The sequence below is a fragment of the Prunus mume genome, linkage group LG1, assembly GCF_029339155.1.
Source record: "Prunus mume cultivar Tortuosa linkage group LG1, ASM2933915v1, whole genome shotgun sequence".
Classification (NCBI taxonomy): domain Eukaryota; kingdom Viridiplantae; phylum Streptophyta; class Magnoliopsida; order Rosales; family Rosaceae; genus Prunus; species Prunus mume.
In genome coordinates, this window is record NC_142698.1 from 12,139,254 (window position 1) to 12,160,564 (window position 21,311).

The 21,311-nt window shown below is 38.2% G+C and overlaps 5 protein-coding genes across 6 annotated transcripts; 2 read left to right on the top strand and 3 right to left on the bottom strand.

The window, feature by feature from the left end:
• Positions 1-2,030: 2,030 nt before the first annotated feature.
• SDN3 (small RNA degrading nuclease 3) lies at positions 2,031-6,244 on the top strand. Its single transcript, XM_008240651.3, has 12 exons — positions 2,031-2,196; positions 2,464-2,646; positions 2,758-2,847; positions 2,992-3,060; positions 3,299-3,439; positions 3,541-3,657; positions 3,771-3,840; positions 4,007-4,107; positions 4,525-4,659; positions 4,750-4,857; positions 5,098-5,205; positions 5,449-6,244. The coding sequence occupies exons 1-12, from the start codon at positions 2,164-2,166 to the stop codon at positions 5,842-5,844; spliced, it is 1,551 nt and encodes a 516-aa protein (XP_008238873.2). The 5' UTR covers positions 2,031-2,163; the 3' UTR covers positions 5,845-6,244.
• Positions 6,245-6,574: 330 nt separating this feature from the next.
• LOC103337491 (phosphatidylinositol 3,4,5-trisphosphate 3-phosphatase and protein-tyrosine-phosphatase PTEN2A-like) lies at positions 6,575-11,967 on the bottom strand. 2 transcript variants are annotated; one of them, XM_008240660.2, is made up of 13 exons: positions 11,714-11,967; positions 11,021-11,281; positions 10,619-10,720; positions 10,468-10,524; positions 10,144-10,209; positions 9,329-9,505; positions 9,111-9,197; positions 8,947-9,011; positions 8,490-8,566; positions 7,849-7,895; positions 7,595-7,725; positions 7,355-7,421; positions 6,575-7,229 (listed from the first exon to the last, which is right to left on the bottom strand). In XM_008240660.2, exons 2-13 carry the CDS (start codon positions 11,252-11,254, stop codon positions 6,750-6,752), a joined length of 1,590 nt encoding a protein of 529 aa, XP_008238882.2. In that variant the 5' UTR covers positions 11,255-11,281; positions 11,714-11,967; the 3' UTR covers positions 6,575-6,749. The 2 variants fall into 2 exon arrangements, with proteins under 2 accessions (XP_008238882.2, XP_016651126.2); XM_016795640.2 differs by having other exon boundaries at positions 11,021-11,274; positions 11,714-11,861.
• A 532-nt stretch (positions 11,968-12,499) lies between these two features.
• LOC103337696 (protein RER1A-like) lies at positions 12,500-14,084 on the top strand. Its single transcript, XM_089044206.1, has 4 exons — positions 12,500-13,029; positions 13,167-13,347; positions 13,513-13,587; positions 13,679-14,084. The coding sequence occupies exons 1-3, from the start codon at positions 12,638-12,640 to the stop codon at positions 13,576-13,578; spliced, it is 639 nt and encodes a 212-aa protein (XP_088900332.1). The 5' UTR covers positions 12,500-12,637; the 3' UTR covers positions 13,579-13,587; positions 13,679-14,084.
• A 292-nt stretch (positions 14,085-14,376) lies between these two features.
• LOC103337499 (transmembrane protein, putative (DUF247)) lies at positions 14,377-16,354 on the bottom strand. The gene has a single exon (XM_008240667.3). It carries the CDS (start codon positions 16,210-16,212, stop codon positions 14,608-14,610), a length of 1,605 nt encoding a protein of 534 aa, XP_008238889.2. The 5' UTR covers positions 16,213-16,354; the 3' UTR covers positions 14,377-14,607.
• A 1,208-nt stretch (positions 16,355-17,562) lies between these two features.
• On the bottom strand, positions 17,563-19,840 carry LOC103337508 (cysteine proteinase1). Its single transcript, XM_008240675.3, has 4 exons — positions 19,350-19,840; positions 18,435-18,670; positions 18,189-18,329; positions 17,563-18,084 (listed from the first exon to the last, which is right to left on the bottom strand). The coding sequence occupies exons 1-4, from the start codon at positions 19,792-19,794 to the stop codon at positions 17,806-17,808; spliced, it is 1,101 nt and encodes a 366-aa protein (XP_008238897.2). The 5' UTR covers positions 19,795-19,840; the 3' UTR covers positions 17,563-17,805.
• Between the last annotated feature and the right edge of the window lie 1,471 nt (positions 19,841-21,311).

Here is a 21,311-nt window from a genome sequence, read left to right on the forward strand (position 1 = left end):
GAATTCTGAAAGTAACATTTAGTCCTGTGTACTCCATCATTCTCCGAAATGAACTGGATTCCCGAAAGCCGGTCGCAGAAGATTTCAGAGACACTTGACTGCTATTCTGCCATATGAGTTACATCTCCTTGATCTCTTATACTACCCCAAAACTTCTGACTGCTTTGTCCAACTGAAACGGAATATTAATATATACCACTCATATTCATATATCCCCCTTAATGGTAGATAATGCATGCTCTAATATGGTAATTGATGTCTGTAGGTGGGTTTCTAATTGAGGAGCCATTTCCAATGCTTGCCCTTCATGACCTTCGCAATTCAGTTCAAAGTGGATGAGAGAGAGTCAGTTAGGTTCATCTCTATACTCTTATACGTAAACCCACGAGTCTTGGACGTTAGGACTCATTAACTTTTACTTTTTGTTTGTTATTTCTTTCAAAACCATAAAGAAAAAGTCAATTGGGTATAGCCGAGTGGTCTCACATTCAAACCTCCGTGGCACCATATCAATGTCGTTTCATGTACCGTTAATTTTGCCTTTTGATGGGGGATGCAACTTTTTAGTGTCGTTTCATGTACACGACGCCGTTACCTTCGCGCTAGAAATACACGTACTACACTTAAATTGTTGAAATTAGCACTAATTAAGAAAGCAATTTGTGGTACCTACCTATCAAAATAATTTTTTTCAATGACGCACAATCGTAGATAGCTAGCTCTAACTAAGCTGCTCAAAACGTTCTTCAAAATTAATGCAAGCTATATAATATAAATGGTTGCTAGCTAATGATGAATAAATTCATTAATAAACTAGTGGTGCTCTCCCTGATTGGCGACTCTTCTTCAACTCTCAAACGCTCCATCACCATTGATAGATTGAGATTCTTATCGAACAGCAACTTCCAGGCCACATTTTTCCAAGATGCACGGAGCTTGTTGATGATGTTATAGAAATGAAACATCTCATCCACGGGAACCCTAAAAGCAGCAAGGCAATCGAAAATCTCATTAGGTTGTTCAACTTGCTTCACAATCGACTTCTCCTCTACTATACGACACTCCATGTACTTTCCAACCACAACTCTCTTTACTCCCAATGTTGATCTTATATCTTCCGAAATAGCATCCCATAGTTGCCTTCCAGTTGTAGTTTTGCTTTCCGTCGAGTAATAGTGGAAGCTGGAAGGCATAGTCAGATAGATGGTTCAAGATCGTCCGGCGACGTAAGGCGTCGTCCTGGAGCCATTTTTCTGGAACAGCCTTTGACAGAGCAGTTTGTTGATCAGTATTTGTTGCTGCTGCTTCATGATCATGTCCTACAACCCTGGTGCATGGCTTGTGGTCGTGGAGTACATACGCAACATTTAATTCCTTTAGGTATAACTGCATGTATTTGGCCCAGGTAGGGTAATTCTTCCCATTGTAACGAACAATCTCAACTGGAACAACTAGTTGTTGATTGAGGACAAAGATCAACAAGAAGTTAATATTCATATATACTTACGCCTCGTGTTGAGATAATCTCAGAATTTGAGACCAATCATATCCTAGGCTAAAATTTAAACTCTAGCTCTAAGTAAATAATTAATGATTCTACACGCACGCACACACCGTATACCTTTGGAATTGGCAGTAGGAGCAGGAACTTGACTTAAACCAGCGTACTCTTGTGCACATGTACGTTCACTTGACAAAATTACTGTCTCAATAAAAGTTGGTTTCCCATCGAAATATGAAAAGAAAGTCTGATTGGTTTCCCCACTTCTTTTCCTTGGTGGCTAATAATAAAACAAAGAAGTTGTATCTCTTTTTTTTCTTTTAAATGATCACTTTAAGCCTATTTTTTTGGTTTATATCAAAAAAGTTATTTGAGACTCTTACATCCAAGTCCAAAATTCTTAGCAGTTATTGAGTTTAGTCCACCCTTTTTTGCTGTAGATTTGGAAGGAGGCAAAAGAAAATGGAAAATAATATGAAAATCCATCCCCCGAAAATATCCAAAATACCCTTGAATATCTCAGGAATCATATATGCTAAAGTTTAAACCCTATACGGAAAACTGAAAACCCTCGTCACCGGTTTGCCCATCAGCCGCCCGCCACACCAACTTCGCGCCGTGACTCTGTGCCTGGCATTTGGTCCTTCACCAGAAAACTTCCAATGGATGCTTTTATCGCCACCGCAGAGAAAAAGGTTCTTCCTTTGTCTTTATATCTCACTACAGGCTCAAACTCTTAGCTCATAATTTTTTCTCAGTTCGCTTGGTTTCGCGTATACTTATGTTTGTTTGGTTGCCGAGAAAACCCTATTAGAAACAAATTCAAACTAACAATTTATCAACTTTCAAGTTTAATTTAGCTTCTCTATATATGTTTTCAATATGCAATATTATTTAAATTTATGGGAAAAGTTGGATGCTTTGTGTGAATTGGTTTGACTCTTAAAATGTGTGGTGGATAGGTCCTTGTGGAAATTGTGAAGTTGTCCCAAAAGCGGGGAATGAAGGGTAATAAAGGAGACTGGAAGCAGTTCTTAAATATTTATGATAAGAAGTTTGGGGCTAGCTTGAGTGATCCCGGAAAGAGGTCAAATGATGTATTGACTGCGTATTTAAAGACATTTGATAAAGAGGATGACTTGAAGGTAAATCAACTGTGTCCAGAGTGTGCATGGGGAGTTTCAACTTTTAAGTTCTACACTTTTTGATATGATACTTTATTCAGATGATGATTGTTACCCATTTCCTAATTCCAGGTTTTGGCTAAAGTTGTCCAATGCCATTCAAATCGCCAAGCAGTTGATCAATTGTTAAAGACTTTTCCAGAAAATGAATCCCCAGAGCAGGTATTCTTTTTTGTAAATTTGGTTATTGGTTGGCTGCCAGTAGTTTCAGAGAGCCATGTTGCCATAATTGTTAATTGCCATTTGATTTTCAATATGCACAATTTGTTAGATAGTATTAATTTTGTCGTGGTGGTGGCTGTGCAGAGTCTTGTCCGTTCAACTCTCGAACACCCACAATATCCATTGGATTATTCATTTCCTTCACATGAACAGGTTTGCTGGCAGTATCTCTGCTTACTTTTTGTTTTAAAGTTACATAAATTTGTGTATGCTTGCAGTGAAATCTTTTCTTGCATTTCTGCATGTCTTTAGCTTCCATTTTTACTTCCTACACAGAATATGCTGTTTCCTACTTGCCTATGATCCTTTTTTAGACATCTTAATTTCTTCAAATGGATGTAAGTTTTTACCTGGTCATCTGGTTTGTTAACTTATGTAAATGGCAAAGCAGGACTGGGTAGTTTCAAAGCGCGGTAAAAAGTCCAAGGCGATGATTTCAAATGGAATGGTTGCTGTTGATTGTGAGATGGTTCTATGTGAAGATGGCTCTGAAGCTCTAGTAAAAGTGTGTGTTGTTGATGAAAATTTACAGGTATAGCTGCTCTCCTCCTTAGACTAGATACCTGATTAGTAGTTGGACCTTTTCAAAATCCCTTCTCTATAACCCTTTAAATTTGGACTTTGGCCTTTCAGGTCAAGCTAGATGAACTAGTAAACCCTCGTAAAAAAGTTGCTGATTACAGAACTGAGATTACAGGAGTTTCTGCATCAGATTTGGATAGAGTTACATGTACATTGGCTGATATACAGGTATTAATGTTTTTTTATAGGTTTCAAAGGAATTTTTTATAATCTGGTTTCAAGGGATCATCTATGAACATATTTTATTTTTTAATACCCGAACTTCTTGTTGCATATTGTAGAAACGCTTGAAGAAGTTGTTATCAGGTGAAACTATTTTAGTGGGACACAGTTTGTGTAATGACCTGCAAGGTAAGTAAACTGATGTTTCTATAAGTATACTTGAGCCTTTTTGATTGCATAATCAACTCATTGAATTTTGTTTTCCTTTCAGTTTCTGTGCAATATGACTTTGCAGTTCTTTTGATTTCTGTTTTATTGTTCAATTTTCTTCTTATTATTATTCTTTTGTTTACAGCATTGAAGATAGACCATGCAAGGGTGATTGATACTGCATATATCTTTAAATATTCAGATGGGCCTATTTTTAGAAAACCTTCCTTGAATAATTTGTGCAAGGCAAGTTTTACAAAACTTGCTTATCTCACTTTAATATCAGTCAAATATTCATATAGTTCTCACTGTGAAATCTATTAAGTTGTCTATGGCATGATTCTGCAATTGATTCTCAGTTTTTCTTCATCCATTTTAAATTTGGAATGACCAGAAATCTTTTGGTCTTTACTTCCTTACTTGTTGCAATGTAGCAAATGTTTTCTAAATTTGGCTGTTTAGGATGGTGGCATAGATAACTTGTGATTGATCTCCTTTTTTTTTTGGCATTGCATAATTGCACTTGGGAGCTATTTGTAGGATTAAGTTTTTAAGGATTTGGATCACAATCACAAGAATGAAATCAAAGCAACCGTGAGTTTGGGCTGTTTGAGATGCATGAGTCTTGAATTGTTTTTCCATTTATCTTTTTGTTTTTTCCAGTCTGTATTGGGTTATGAAGTCCGGAAGCCAGGTTCTCCACACAATTGTCTAGATGATGCTTGTGCTGCAATGAAACTTGTTCTTGCTAAGATAAAGCGTGAAATTGGCGATATTATCCCCCCAGTTCAGGAGGATGTGAGTTTTTTAATTTTTCATTATATTTTAAACCCCAAGGCAGTGATTCCAGGTACACTATTATTGTCCTAATAACTCTTTCATTTGTAGGTACGTGAAGTTAATATGGCAAAGCTACTTCTCCACAGGATACCAATCACAGTGCCTAGTGAAGAATTGCACAATGCCATTCCTGGGAACTATACAATAGAAGTCAAGGTTCAATATATATCCCTTGATTTGTTAAATTTTCTATAGATTACGTTGGTTCAGTGTTCTTTGGAGGCATTACGTTACTGTTCTACATGCAAAAGACCTCCACACATCATGTGAAGGATACTAAGTTGGGCTGCTTGCATTTTGATAAAATAGTCTGGGTATCATGTTTTTCTTTCTCTCCAACCTTCCTGTTTTTTCCCTGCTTCTTACTGTGGAATTAATGTGGTTAATCATTTCCAGCAACCTTCTGTTAAAGCTCAAGGAGATAAATATTCTGCCTTTGCTATCTTTAAGAATCCACAAGAAGCAGATCAAGCATATGAAAAAGTCCAAGGCAACAAGGAAAAGGTACATACCATATACGTATATTTATATCATTCACAATGCTGATCACGTATATAATATTTTATTATGTACATCCTTTCTTTTCATGCAAGTGTATTTTCTGGGTATACTAGCAGTTGATTTTCATTTGTGTTCTTTTAAGTGATGAGGTTAATTGTCATTACAAGGAAACTTCATCTTCTATCAAGGCACTATGATCTAGTTGGTTATAAATAGATAATGTTGTTAATCTATCTTATTATATAGGACTCATCTGGGCGGCCACAGAAGCTTATTTCATTTAAGCTCAGCAAGGGTGTGTTAACTGATTTATACGTTCGTAAAATGGCACAAGATGATTCCTGTGCCCAAGTCTCTTCTAAGAGAGCTCTAGAAGTTGAAGAGAACTCAGGTGTACATAAGAAACAAAAGACAGATCAGAATATAGAAGAGGAGATGGTGGCAGACTTAAGTCAGTGCTGCGACCACCTTAAAGAGATAGAAAGATTGAAGCAAGAACAACAAAAGGTGTCAGAGCAGTGTTGTGATCATTTAAAAGAGATTGAAGGATTGAAGCAGCAACTTAAAAATAAGGAATTTGAAATCTCGACACTGAATAAGATTGTTTCCAAATACCAAGGGGGAAAGAAAAAAGGGAAGTAGACTTTTAAGTGTGGCCCTGAATTATTCTAAAATTATCCGCTGCTTTGGAAGGCATGACATTGCAAATTTTTTGGCGAACTTGTAACTCTTTAAGTGTGATGGGCAGATGCCATCCAGCCACAAAAAAGAACAGGTTGAAGGTCTTTTTCTGCATTACGGTTCCCTGTGTGACTTTCATTGAAAAGTATGCCAGTTTTGGCAGCTTCATCTAAGGGAATTTTTTCCATGATGCAGAATGTTTTTTCTTTTTGGGAATGTAATAGTGGTTATATGTAATTTTTTAGTGGTGATAATATGTTTGTTTATTCTAAACAGAAAAGGAATCGATGTATGGTTAATGTGTTACCATTTGAGTTCAATTGGTTCAGGTACGAATAGAGGTGCTCTTTCAAACATTGAATCTTTTTGCTCATTAAGAAGGCACAACCTGTTTCTATTACCAGTCAGTTTTCTTCGTTTAGCTAGAATTATATATGATACTCATTGTGATATTTCTGTCACCTGACAATAGTTTCAAAAAATTCTGCCCGGTATATTTAGCAAATTCCCTTGGGATGAATTCTAGCTGAACAAAGAATGACCGACTGACTGGTGGATTTTGTTAAATTTGAAAAAGAAAAACTTGTGAACGTCTCGAGCAGTTTTCTCTTTCCCCTGTTCAAATTTGCTCCTCTCTGTCTTCATTTTCTATTTGATTGGCCACTAGGGACAGACCAAAGAAACTGGAAGGTAATAACAAATGACCAATCATTCCTACTTAACATTTGATTCCTATGGTGAAAACAATGAAGTCAATCAACCAACATCCGATCCCTATGATCCTTCCAAAATCAATGTAATCATGTGTATGGAATGTTTTATACATTGGTGTGTCTTATACAGTTTCAAGCAACAGCAAACCTGCTTCATTCACTATCAAAATCATCATCCCCAAAAGAGAAAACTGAAGCATCCGCAGCTATTGCCCTAATATCCTCTGCCCCAGATGAGCTCAGCTTGCGGGAGTGATGGACCAGGTGAGATTTTTCAACTCCATCACTAGTTGGTTTTTTCAAAGAACTATTCTTCGGGGTATCCTCACTTCTGGTGTTAGATACATGATTAGGTGCTGGAAGTCCAGCGCTAGAATTACCTTGTGCTTGTGTGCTCTTTGTATCCCCAGCCTCCTCTCCGTCACTATCTGAAAATACATCATCACCATCTTCACGCTGAGGAGTTTTATTTTGATTGGGATTAGCTGCAACACCATGACTTGAAACAGAGGCATCATTTGAGCTACCCTCAGGTTTTCTACTGGAAGAATCTGCTTTAGCTTTTGTAGGTAATGTACCGTCATAGTCTATCATCACAACTTCAACCTGAAATCCTGGAGAAGGTAATTTTCTCTGCAAATCACAACCAACAGCCTTTCACCAGCAAGCACCAAGAAGAAATAGAAACAGATGGTAGAAAAAGGGAGATATGATCTACATTTGATATACATTATATGTCATAAGGTCACACCATTTACCTTGTCAAAACCATCGAGGTCATCTGCGGTTAAGATTTTTCTGTTATCTGTCATTGTATTTAACCAGCTGAAAGTGAAAAAACAAAGGGAATAATTATGAAAGAAATCATAAATTATGTTACTAAGCAGGTTCCTTCAAACAATGCATGACACAAGTTACAGATCTCTACATTCTTCATTAAAACAGTGGACAGTTCAATCATAACATAACAAGAGTAAATAAAGAATCGGTGTACAGACCAATAGAAATCTCCTTGACTATCATGGAAATGGATTTTGAAATCCCCCACTAACTCAGCCAGACCAGGCTGCCCTGGTAGAGCAAAAACTACAATCCCTTTCTTCCGTGCATTGATCCAGAAATCCTCTGGCTGAAAAAAATGAGTTGGGGGCCTTTAAATAAGGAATTCAATACACGTGGACATAGGTGTTAAGGAGATCAAATAACAAGCATACAATTAATATGCACCCATTTTATTTTAACAAACACTTACCATTAGATCTTTTGTTTTCGGATGTTTTCTTGATGAAAATAAAATTCCTGTGGATTAAGGAAAACATCTTGATAACTGACATAAAAAAATGACAAGCGCAGTGCATAGCCTTCTAAATGTGCAAAGGTGGGAAAAAAAATTAAAAATTCTATACATTTGACATTATACAAAAAAGAAAGCACAAGAAATTGCAGGAATCAAAAACTGACATCATACTGTAAGTTTCATTACAAGTTACAGAGATTTCCTCTCATGATCAGGCCTTATAAAAACATGCACACGCAAGAAAACTCAACAATCAAACATCAGTGCTGAGAGGATAATCACACATACACACACAAACAAACAAAATGTATTATCATTACAGCATCAAGGATTGTATTAATACACAAGGGTAACTCTGAGAAGTGCAGTCTATAACTCAGTATTACATTCTCTCATCGTAAATGCTCTTTTTACCCGAACAACTCAAAAGGTCCAATAGTAACTAGTTCAGGAAGTGAACAGTAGCAGAAAAAGGATCAACATTAACAAATATAACAGCATATTATATCTATAAATGAAAAGTGCGATGACTCAAAACACCACAATATATTGCAAGGTTGATAGGAATGAGTGGCAGCAGCAAAGTAAAATGCTACCATTATGATCAGAGATTGTAATGGAGGGCCTAATCCAATAAGGGCAGTTGTGAAGCCGAAATCCCCTGAGCATGCACCTATAATATTACAACTTTAGTACCTTTTAAAATGGAGCCTTACACACACACACACACACACACACACACACACACACACATAATATACAGGTAGGTGATCAAATAATGATCTATGTTGAGAACTTTAGCTATAGACGACTGAGATGCATCTCAACCACTATGCACCTTAACCATCTATAACCAATCCAATAGCTCAGATGCAAGCCTTCAACTTAAGTCCCCAAATTAGGTCCTCATTACAACACCGCCATATCACATACATATGCATGTATATACATATATGTGTGTGTGTGTGTGTGTGTGTGTGTGTGATAATATATGGGCACATACAAGTACATGGTCACATTGATCTATTTTGGAGGAAGATATCCGAAGTGTACCTTCGAGGGGAAGGGATTTCTCCATTGAAGTTTTTTAAGATATGCTCAAAATATTTGACGTATCTCTAGGAAAAGCATAGAAAAATTGTTAATCAGAATGATGGCAAAAGATAAGGAACATCAACCTTAAAAATACAGAATCAAAAAGGTTAATTGACACTGACAATCTGACTTGGGAGAACCAGAGCCTTTCCATCTATGCATCTTTTATGGTTATAGTAATTAATGGCCTCCTCGGCCGTCGGGAAAAACTGCAGAGAGATGACAAAAGAAAAATGAAATTATAGTCAGAAGTGAAGAACTATAGATCCAAAAGAAGCGCAACATTTCAAGTTCTGCCATAAACCCCCCAAACCGTAACGGTTCTGATTATACATCTCACCTTAAGAAATAAGAGAAGACTACAAATCATTAATCCTGTCCTCCCCATACCAGCTTTACAATGAACAACAACAACATTTTCAATGCCCTCCTTTAACCACGAATGAGCACTTCGACAGAATGATGCTATGAGTTCGACTGGGGGGCAATTATGATCATCAAATGGGAAACTTGCAGCCTTAAAACATTCAGAGAAGTGAAATATTAAAGAAGCTGTTATTCAACATAACTGGAAAACAGAAGTGCAACATTGAAAAGTTAAAACCTCTTGATCCATTTCACATTCTAAATAAATATTCAAATCCCAGTGGCAAGCTTTCAACAGTATTCTTTCTCAATATATAACACAGAGAAGATAAATCATAGCTCTCATTAAGTGTTTCACATCATTCACATAATATATTTATGATTTCATTAGTGTCTATTTTGTTATTTAATCGAGATGTGAGTTTGAAGTGGAAAACTTTAAAAGCTCCCTCAGTGATACAGAAGTCATCAGCAATTTGTGTAAAAAAGAAATAAAAAATTCAAGCACTTAACCCAGCCTTAATTTTTCCATTATAAGGCTACACATTTGTGCAAACATCAAGAACCAGAAATCTTAGTGACACAGTCTCACAACCTGGTGCACTGACAAATTAATTGACATTCCACCATGGCTATCTGGTACAAAGACAAGAATTTAATGTATTGAGTTATGCCAATAGATATACCAGAGAAAATTTTGAATCTTGCAATTTTCCATAAGACAGAATATCAAATTCCTATACTTCTTGTAAAGCATTGAACATAATGCAAGTGAAAATGAAAACACACCTTCCCCTCAAATCGTGATGCATCATACAACCTCTCTGAACAAAGATTGTACACTTTATATTTTCCCTGTAAAACAAATGTCAATTTGACATAAATTTTGTGAATAAATTGTTGGCCAAAAAAACAATGAAGTCACAATTTAAAAAACGACAGAACCGTAACTGGACATGATCCAGAGAAATGTAAACCATATTCTTAAGCCTACAACTTTTCTTCTGGTAATTAGTGGAATGCTGATCTTTTCTTGAATCATAACCAGATTTTCATGTTGCATAAAGTAAAAAGTAAAAATTTCAGCCTTAAAATTTAAGATCCAGTTCTTACCTTGTGTTGAGTTTCCAAAAAGTTGATCACTTCTTCCATATGATTTCTATAAAAGCCCTGAATAACATTTTTTTTAGTTGGTAATGTTTGCAAATGATACAGGCGAACTTAACCTATTAAACTTCAAACATATACCACTTTCTTTTCTTACCTCAACATATCCAAAAATTCCAGAGCTTATATCTCCAGCCGGGAAACCCATAGCAATTATATTTTCAGTAATATATGTCAGATCCAAATCAAAACCTCCCTCCTGAAAATTTAGTGGAAATAGATGAAATAGGAGATCTTCATGAGTTTTGGCTCTTTGATTTAATCTGTATGATTTGAAAATGAATATGGCAATCTATGATGGAGACATGAAGCAATGACAATCAACTAAAGGGAGATAACAGAAGCTAGCAACCTACCCAGCTTCCCCATCCATAAACCGCCATTCGCATTCTAACAGAAATCCAAATGGAAATAAAATACTTGAATTTGTAGCTACACTCAGCAGTATTTAATCTAGAAGAAATAAAAATTGAAGTAGCTCTCAACTCTGGTAATCTACCTGGTATCTTCGTTTGTTTTGAGAGACTAGATGGCGAGCCCTGACCTGCACAGCCTTCACTGCACTTTGAGATGTATTAACCAAACCTTTTGTAAATGATTGAAAAACCCCAGAGACCGCTTTGGCATATTGATTACTATTATCTTGACCAGAGGCAGCAGCAGCAGTAGAATTTTCAACACCAGAATCTTGAGCAGGAGGTTGAGCTTTCGAGTCATTAGATTTTGAATCCATTCTGGAACTCAATGGAGATCCTAAAAACTACCCAGGTAAAGCATGTATCACTACAAGTCCACATCAATAGATACCACCAACAAAGTGATTGCTTTATAACAGGAAAATAAGCAAAGGATTTCATCTTCAGATAGAAGCTCAATCATTGGAACTTGGAACCCAGATGAAGGATTTAACCAAAGCATTCACATTCAAAGCTAATAAATGCACTCAAATAGAAACATGGGTTGAAGACAACAATTGAAGTTGTTGATGAATAACAATGCACCATACATCACAGAGAGGAAGATCTGTCAAGATTGCTTTTGCGATGGACAAAGTGAAATTTTCATATTCATGAATTTATGTACTGCGAATCTACTCGCTTCAACATTTACCGATCGAATTGATCAATTCAAAAGATCAGGTGCCAAATTGTAGCATATAAAAGTATCGAATGGGCAATGTGAGATCACTTACCGTTACAGAGTCTGGGTTTGAAGCAAAGGATTGTGTAAAGGCGAAGACCCTTTCACGGTTTTATAATGAAAATTGAAATGAAATGAATGCTGCAGAAAAGGGGGTGTGGTGTGATTATCGCCTCGTGAACCTTTCACTCTTGCTGGCCGTTATTCGTTATACAAGCTTCCACTAATTATATGGGTTTTTTTGAGTAATTGTTTGGAGTAAACTCTTTTTGTTAAGAGATGCGTTTATCCGCTATCTTTTGAGTAGTTTAACGGTGCGGTAGTCTATGCTTATGATATTACATGATTTTAGATTGCGGTTTTTCTCTCTTACATAGGTAAGACCACATACGCACATAGATTGTTGCTCGATAAGTTTTTATGCAAATTTTCCTATCAAAGCCTGATTGTTTTCTTTTTTTTCCACCTTACATAAAAATAATGAGCCGGGGTTCATAGCTCAAGTTGTTAAAAGTTGTTATCTTTGTACACGAACTCTTGTATTTGGATCTTACCTTACCACACTATATTTTTTTATTTTTTTATTTTTTATTTATTAAAAAAATAAATTTATAAAACCAAGATGAGTCGTCTTAAAAAATTTGATGATCATTGACATAAAACAAGAAAAAACATGAAGGTAGAAAGAAAAAGCAAGTGGGACCAATAGGCGTACATGGCCCAGGCCCAGATCCCATCCAGATCCAATTGTGGCTGAGTAAACCGGAAATAGATCCGGTCGAACCGGACGATCAGTAAACCGAGGTCTCCTCCTCCGAATGAAATAGCCCAGACAAAACCATTCTCAAGCTCTCTGCATTTATCAAATCAAACGACAACAAATAAACAGAAAAAGCCGCGCGCCCGCAGAGAGAAAAATTGAGAGAGAGATAGAGAGAGAAGAAAAGAGACCACCAAAGAAACAACAAACTCGGCAATGGACGCTGGAGCGGCGGGCGTGGGTCTCGCCGCAGCCGCCGCGGACGATCCGTTCAAGGGATCGCCGTTCGCCGCCGTCTCCGATTGGACCTACGGCGTCTCGCGCCGTTATCAGCACGTGCTCGACCGTACGACGCCGCACGTGCTGTACCGGTGGCTGGCGTGCCTGGGCGTGGCCTTGGTCTACGTCATCCGCGTGTACCTGGTCCAAGGCTTCTACGTCGTGTCGTATGGCTTGGGGATCTACATTCTCAACCTCCTCATCGGCTTTCTCTCTCCTCAGGTCGACCCTGAGATCCACGACCTCTCCTCCGACGGCCCCTCCCTTCCCACCCGCGGATCCGATGAGTTTCGACCCTTCGTTCGCCGCCTCCCTGAATTCAAGTTCTGGTAAATTCCCCCATTTCATTATGTAGTTCTCGCCTTTGGTTTTAAATCGCAATTGCCCTGATTGTGTTTGTTGAATTGCCTTTTTGGTGGTCTCTTATTATAGAATTTGGTTTTGATTTTGTGGTTCTGTGTGGAAGGTACTCTATCGCGAAGGCATTTTGCATTGCTTTTGTTATGACGTTCTTCAGTGCATTTGATGTACCTGTGTTCTGGCCTATACTTCTCTTCTACTGGGTGGTGCTCTTCGTTCTCACTATGAGGAGACAGATAGTACACATGATCAAATACAAATACGTTCCCTTCTCCTTTGGGAAACAGGTTTGCCTTCACCCTCTAAACCAACCCATCTTTTTATTTCAATCATTGATTTCATGCCCATTGTCCTCTGTCTTCCGCGATTCCCATCTTTTTATTTCAATCATTGGTTTCATGCCCATTATCCCGTTTCTTCTGTGATTCATATTTGGTTGTTCTGATTCGCAGCGGTACGATGGAAAGAAAGCTTCTTCATCTTCAACAGAGACCGCAGGCCTCCTCCCCAGGGACTGAAATCTTCAGGTACATTCAGTTAATTTTTTTCACTTCTGTTTATACATAGGTTATAGGTGACAATTTATACTGATACATCATGATACATTATGTTAAACAGCCAAGGGTTTTTTTGGAAGATATATATGGTGTGGAGGAATCATCTTGAGGAGCTAATTCTGGCATCTTGGATGATTTTTTTGGTTCCCTTCGAATATCCCTCTGGACCAGCTTGATTATGTCCCTCTGTAATATTTTGCTTTGGGAAGATGAAGTGGTTGCTGAAGGCCTTTTTCCTTTTTGAGTTCTAGTATAAAGGATCCATTTGTATAGAAGGAACATGCTCTACTTTCTATTGCCAAATAATTAATCCAGTGGCATGTACTTTCATGAGCTTTTGCAGTGGGAAATTCTAGCCATCCTCTGCAATTGGGTTATGTCATTTTTAGTTGTACTTTTCATCGTGTACTTTAATCTGGGCTCAATGCACTTAATTTCCTCGGCTTAACGCTGAAAATTGTTGTTTATTCGGATTATGCTTCTTTCACATGCGACTCTTTTGAGGTATCAATCTAGGTGCCTTTTGCCTTATTGGTTGTTGTTTATGTTGGAATTGTAATTATTGTCTCCTGTTTGTGGCACAAGAGCTATGCCCAGCTTCTGAACTAGAGATGAAGTTATACAATTTCTTGAAGTAGTCATAGACCATTTGTGGGTAGTAGTGCTATCATTTAAAAATTGGAATCATACATAGACTCTGTGTTGAAGTTTGGATGACATTGATACCTTAGAGGACATTGTCGTGCCGATGATGAAGGGTTTCTTTGAGTAAAACTTTCTTTCATAATTTATTGCTTCAATTATGAGATCATAGGAATCATATGCATTAGTTACAATGTGTATCCAAAACAACCTATAAACTTGGTTTGTATAGCATGACTTGGCTTGTAAAAATGGATGAAATCACGGTATTGTATGGAATTTGTGCATCGCAACCACACTCACTCTGCAACCAAAGACTGTAAGAGGAAATGCTTTGGATGATGAACTTTAGTTTGGTGGCCTGTAATAGCCATAGACTCCGTAGAAGGTCTGCGCAAAAGTGAGAAACAACAAGACGACAGCGGCAACGAAGGAGAGGGTGGCCCATGGATTGTTGAAGTAGTTATGCTTCAAACTGGCACGCCAAGCATTCCACCTGTGGTTGTAGTAGCGGTTTACATCCTCCGACAGACGAGAAAGATAACTGTCATTGATATCGAAAACCACCTCTTGACAAAGTCGGTTAAATAGGTCAGCAACCTCAGCATCGCTGCCAAGCCAGTGCTCAATAATTCCACAATAATGGAGGTACCCCACATCCTGTGGAGAGTTGATCAAGTTGTCCATGAAGATCACATAGGAAGTAATGTCATTGCCGCAATCAAGATGACACTGCTCAAACGCAATAAGATTGAGAAAAAGAGACTTGGTTCCATCATGGATCAAGAGCCTAGGAATTCTTAGAATCCCATTCTTGAACTTGACATCCCAGAACCGATCTGTCTTCCTTTTCTTGAACTTGATCCCAGCCTCCCTAAGCTCTGTAACACAATGAATCAACTGTTGCCTCCGCTTATCAGCAACCCGATTGGCGTGTGACCATTTCTTGATCCAAACTCTCGGTGTAGGCTGAAGCCCTCTGCGCAATAGACTTCGCCTGAACACATCAAGGCAATGAAGGCCACCTTGATCAGAGAGTGGATCAAAGGTGTTTGCATAACCAAGTGAAGACTCAAGTTTGTTTCTATCACTCTTTGTTAACGGCTCATCTGTTGGCATTAAAGGATCAAAAAACCGAAGTGCTAGCTTGGCTACAAGTCCTTTCTGCTCAGGATCTCCAAACTGCAGCCCCAACAGCCTATCAAGGATGAAAAGTGGAAGCTGATTCTCGAGCATGATCATGTCCCTCTGAATCGAATGCATCGAACCACGCATTGCAAAGATGGGATCATTTCGCGGGTACCCCAGTTGCTTAAACCCCTCAGCTGCACCACGAAACAGCTCCAGCACAAAGCAACCATCAAGCACCATCATTTCAACAAACTCATTGCTGCTGATCCCCATTGCAACTGGTCCTTCATAGCAAGCACGGGCCTTCTCTTCAACTTCTTTTATAGAATCCAGATAGAGCTGTATGTTCTGGTTGGTACGCTTGAGCATGTGGTGAAGCGAACGCCATTTGTGGCGATCCATTTGGCGAAGGCGTCTCCTGCCATGGTGGTAAGGCCCCAATGACACAATCTGAGGGACAATGGCTTTATCATCACCTTCTCTTAGGTAATGGGGGACTCTGTAGATGCAGAGCTTTGCCCACGTACCTGCTGCATCGTCTTGACCTGCTTGTTCAAGTTTGTCTTTGATGTTGATCACCCACTCGGAATCTGGTGACTTCGGTCCATCTTCATATTTTTTATCACCACCATTTTGGATCACAACTTGGAGGGGCGATGGTTGCTGCTCTTGTTTCTGCACCTGCTGATGAGCTTGTTCTGGTAATTCAATTGATCTGTTAGTGGAGGTAGGAGTTGTTGCAATTCCAGACTCTACTGTTTCTCTGAGTTTGACTGTGATGAGGTACCAGCTCAAGAGCTCTTTGTTGAAGACAGCAACCATTTTTGGTTGAGAATGAATTCTATGCTGGGCTTGGATACTAAGCAATAAAAAGCACAACCTGCAAATGGGCAAGACAACTATGAAGGGGTTGAAAATGATGGGGTTGTTGCCAACATCATGATATAAATTGGGTTTAGATGATTTTTTTATTTGATACTTTAATAGACCTAAACCAATTATGCAGACCCTTTAGATGTAATGTTCTATTCCTACTCTCACGGTTTATTCTTGTGTCTCTAACTTGTGGGGTATGTTGTTCCATCATCATATTGTCATGCTAGCTATTTTGAATTTAAGAATTCCCCACTAGATCAGATTGAAGAGGCTCTCCAAGGAGGGGGAAAAAAACAGAGAGAGGATAAAATCAGATTTAAAATTTTAAAAAAATAACTAAATAGAAGTTTAAAACGACGTAATTTTAGACATGAGCACAAAATGAATTAGTAGATGACCTAAAACACCTAATTTTCCTTTCTTGTTAAAGGTTGAGAGGGTTTATTTATGAACTTTAATTGAAGCAAACAAGGTCCTACCACAAAGTCACACAAGTGGCTAATTAGACAACGAACCTAAAAGGTTTATGACTTTCTTGCACGTGGTAGAAAGAAGATGGGATAGATTATATTAATAATTGCCAGAAACATCCTGTTCTTGCATTTTTCACGTGGAACAAAGAACATGCACAGAAGAAGTTTACAGAATATTAATATTTAATACCAAAACAAAGGCTAGTTTGGTGTTTAATCGTGGCCTCCTTCCACTCTGTTAACAAAGTTGCAAGGAAATGATCTCTGTTATATGCTTTGCCAGTGAAACCAAAATTATATCCCTTGCCAGCTCTGAGGGCTTCCAAAGGCAGAAAAGAAAGTGTTGGGAGCCATGTATTCTCTCTAAACCAAAACCCATGTACTACTAAAAATCAGACAACCCAATCCCAAAAATGTTTAAAATCATTGGAGGCCTTGATGGGTTTGATGATGCGAGTCGTTCTATGGTAATGGTGAGGTCATATATGGACCATAAATGTGAATTTTCATATTAGTCACAGGATTCATCTGAATAATAACTTCACTTAAATTTAATGAAATGATCTTGTAATGGTGAGGTCATATATGGACCATAAATGTGAATTTTCATATTAGCCACAGGATTCATCTAAATAGTAACTTCACTTAAATTTAATAAAATGATCTTGTTGCTAATATGAACGTCCACATGATAGGTCTATCTATGACATGACACCATTATTATAGAATTTCGTTTGATGCCTCCAAATCAAACCTCAAGTCATTCCTTTACATGTGACATTTTGATTAATCAAGTGCAAACAATAACAACAACGCAAGAAACTTACATAAAAAGTGCCTGGTTTAATCCCAGGACCTAAATTTTCATTGAAATAGGAATTTGGATTGCACCATTATCAGTTTTCCAAGTGCAATTTCAGTACATAAATCAAACTATTTACAAACGATGGTTTATCCTAATCAATAAATAACAATAGCCTCGCCATCCTTTTTGTCAACATAGACCACAAAAAGAAACATCGGGCATGCAAACCCCACAATTTATCCAAAGACCCCATCACCATTTTCAAGCACTTGTGACCATTTTGATGTCTTCTTCAGCAAGGAAAGAGCTTGTTGGGTACTTTTGGTCCTTCTTTGTTGGGTAAGAAGCCTCCATTGCAATCCCACACTTGCCAGTGTATATGGCAGCCACGTTTCTCTCTATCTTAAAATATCCACTCTCACCCCAATTGGTGCCCCATGAGTTCCTCACAAGCCAATAGTCTGTTCCATTCTCCGTGCCATACCCAACAGCAACCACACCATGGTCCAAAGCTGACCCACATTCACCAGTAAACACACCCTGCCAATCACACCGCCGAAATAAAATGAGTAATTTACAGACATGTTATGTTGTTAAGACTGTTATATTTAAATATGCGGTGTCATATGCATGTAGGTGCTTACCGACTGGTAGAGTTGTAGAGCCATGCCACCAGCTTCAATAGCAACGCTAATGGGCTGATGTGCCACGGCTTTCTTCAAAGCGTTCTCATTGTAAGCGGGAACATCTTCGTATCCGTCGATGCTAACGACCTTATTGTTCTCCTGCAATTTATGATTCAAAAAAAAATTGTTTGTTAAGAAAAAAGAACGTTACCCTAAAAAGATTATTGTAATTAGGTTAATGGGGATTGAAAATTGGGGACTGACCAGAGCAACGTTACATTGTTGGTCGTATGCTTTGTAAGGGTAGTCCTTTTCAGTGTCCATGCCACCGTTTTGGATGATGAACTCAAAGGCATAGTCCATGAGGCCTCCGTTGCAGCCTGCGTTGTAAGTCCTGTCGCAGTCAACAAGCTCTTGCTCTGAAAGAGAGACCAATTCGCCTGTGACTATTTGGTTAATGCCTTCCACAGCTGCCACTGTCGAAAAAGCCCAGCAACTTCCTGCACCCAACAAATTTCAATCTTTTTGTCAGATAGGTTGGGCCCGTGTAGGCCGAGTGGTGGTCCTTAAAAGGCCCAAACCAAACATGGAAAGTTGACTCTTCTGCAACTGATGAGAGATATTTATATATATATATATATATATAAATACAAGCGATAATCTAAATTAATATAATCTATACCGTTTGTTATGAACTACGGGAAAATAAATAAAAGACTTTTAAAAACTTTTTTTTTTTTTTCACTTCCTTTCTTTACCAATGAAAAAGTAATATTCTAATTCTGCTTTCACGTGAGCTGTCAGGAATCTCAACTCCCAACCGAAAGTCCAAACTACTAGCAAAGCCTTGGCTGCCGACCTTTTGGTGGATCAATAAATGCAATAGTGGAGTGTAACGTAGGGCATCCACTATCATTTACTTCTCCTTTGTGGCCAGAAAAATAAATAAATAAAGTGGAGCATATTTGTACCAAAGAAATAAAAATAAAAATAAAAATAAAAGTAGAAAGAGTTGGTGTTGAACACAAATAATCCGATTTTAATCAAACGACTTGAGTTATAGATGAATCCGAACACGACACGATTAATCAAACCGATTAAACAACCATCTTAAGAACAAAGTACCATGTAAATCAAGTTCCTAAATCAACCAAACAACTTTTTTTAAAAATTACTGACCGCAATTTCCTTGATTTTTGATGGGGTTGACAGCGCCCTTGACCCTCCAATCCACAGATTCAGGCAACGCCTCACCGGCACGAAAGGCATACCTTTGGCTAGGGTTCTTGGCCTTCATGAGCCTACGCTTAGGGTCACTTCTGGTGCCCAGAAACTTGGCACGGTACTCTTGGTTGGTCAGGTCAGCGAAAGCGTTCAGGCCAACCTTGTAGGGACGGTCCTGGGCATTGTGCTCATCAATGAACCTCAAGTTGTCCTTGAAGATCTCGAACCTCCTGTCTTCCTCTCCAATCCCGTTGTAGGTTTTCTGGTGCTTCACAAGCCATTCTTGGTAGATTTGTTTGACCTCGGCCTCGCTTCGAGAGCCAACGCCTGAGGCATAAGATGAGAGGGTGAAGGAGAGGAGGAGGAGAGTGAAGATGGTTAGGGACATGGTTGACGACATGGTTTGGGAAAGAGGGTGTTGTTTGTGTTTCTCCAAAGAGATGTGTGCAGAAAGGTAGGGGGTCCTTTGGATTTATAAAGGAAAAATCAGGAGAGTTTAATATTCAAGAATATTGGTGTGTCATAAAGGAAAAATAATGTTTTCGTGTGAAACTTGTTTTGTGAAAGGGGGAGGATAAATTTTTGTGTCCAACTATAACACCGTCACCTACTGTTAATAATTCACATGTTATAATATAAGTTGACCACAATGTATATTTTAGGGTTATGTTTTATAACAAAAGTGAATATGCAACAAGCCATGAGGCTAAATACTTTATATTGTTAAATTATGAATTTAAACCGGTATATTCAGAATTTCTTACACGAATCAACCTAATCAATAATTCAGATTTTAAAATAAATAAGTTATGTTGTGAGTCTAATAATAAAAGATATTTCTATGCCGTTAATGTAAATAAATGGTATTGGGAAAGGGAGATGAAAGAGGATTGGATGGATTACAAACTGCCACACACACCATGTGAATTTTATATGGTTTGGTCCAACAATGCATGATGTATGGACTGCGGAGGACAGGAGGACTGCGCAAGCAAACTGCAATCAATAACATGGGGGCTTGGGAACTTGGAATTTGCCAAGTTGAAGGAACTCGTCTTCCCCCGCAGGCTGCAGGAAATGGGTTTTTGCCACGTTGAATCCACTTACTGGTTAACTTGGAGGTAAGGTTTGCCCCTTTCCACCATCCACCAGTCAAAGTGCTCGAACAGTGTGCGAAAGGGTTAAAGCAGCCTAAAGAAAAGAAAAAGGCCCATATGCATGTATGCTCTATCATTTTCTTACCCCAAAAAAAGGAAAAAGAAAAAGAACAAGTGTATGATTTCATTATTCCTTTCTTTCTTCGTCAAGAGGAAGGAAGGAGCATGAGACTGGAAATATAGTTAGATTCATTCATCCATTTCACTATTAAATCCCCGACTACTTAAACCAGAAGAAAGAAGAAATATATATATATATATATAAATGTAACTTTATATATAAAGTATTCACATTTAATTCATATAAATAAAATAAAAAAATCTTCATGGATAAGTAAGAATTACTTGTATGAGACGATAATAGAACGCTCCCTCCTCATCATCTTGAAATAATTGGTTCTCAAACCACCTTCTTTTATGAATTTTCCAATTTCTATGGATGGACCATGGAATGGATGGGTCAACTTGATTGTCTGTCTCTCTTTTACTTGCAAGTTGGAAGGTTAAGTCACGTTGTATGGATATGCATATCCAACTAACAGTCACTGCTATGAGGTGACGAAATCAATCAATCAATCAACTACCCGTCACCCATGACCAATCATACTCTCCTCTCTCTCTCTCTCTTCCCACCATTCCTCTAATAATTACAGCCCCCATTAATTCGGCCCATCACGCCCGTTATGGAGGTTTTCCAGTTTAACTCCCCAAACGAACTCCTTTATACCCATACCTTAATTCTATAACATGCATGATGACG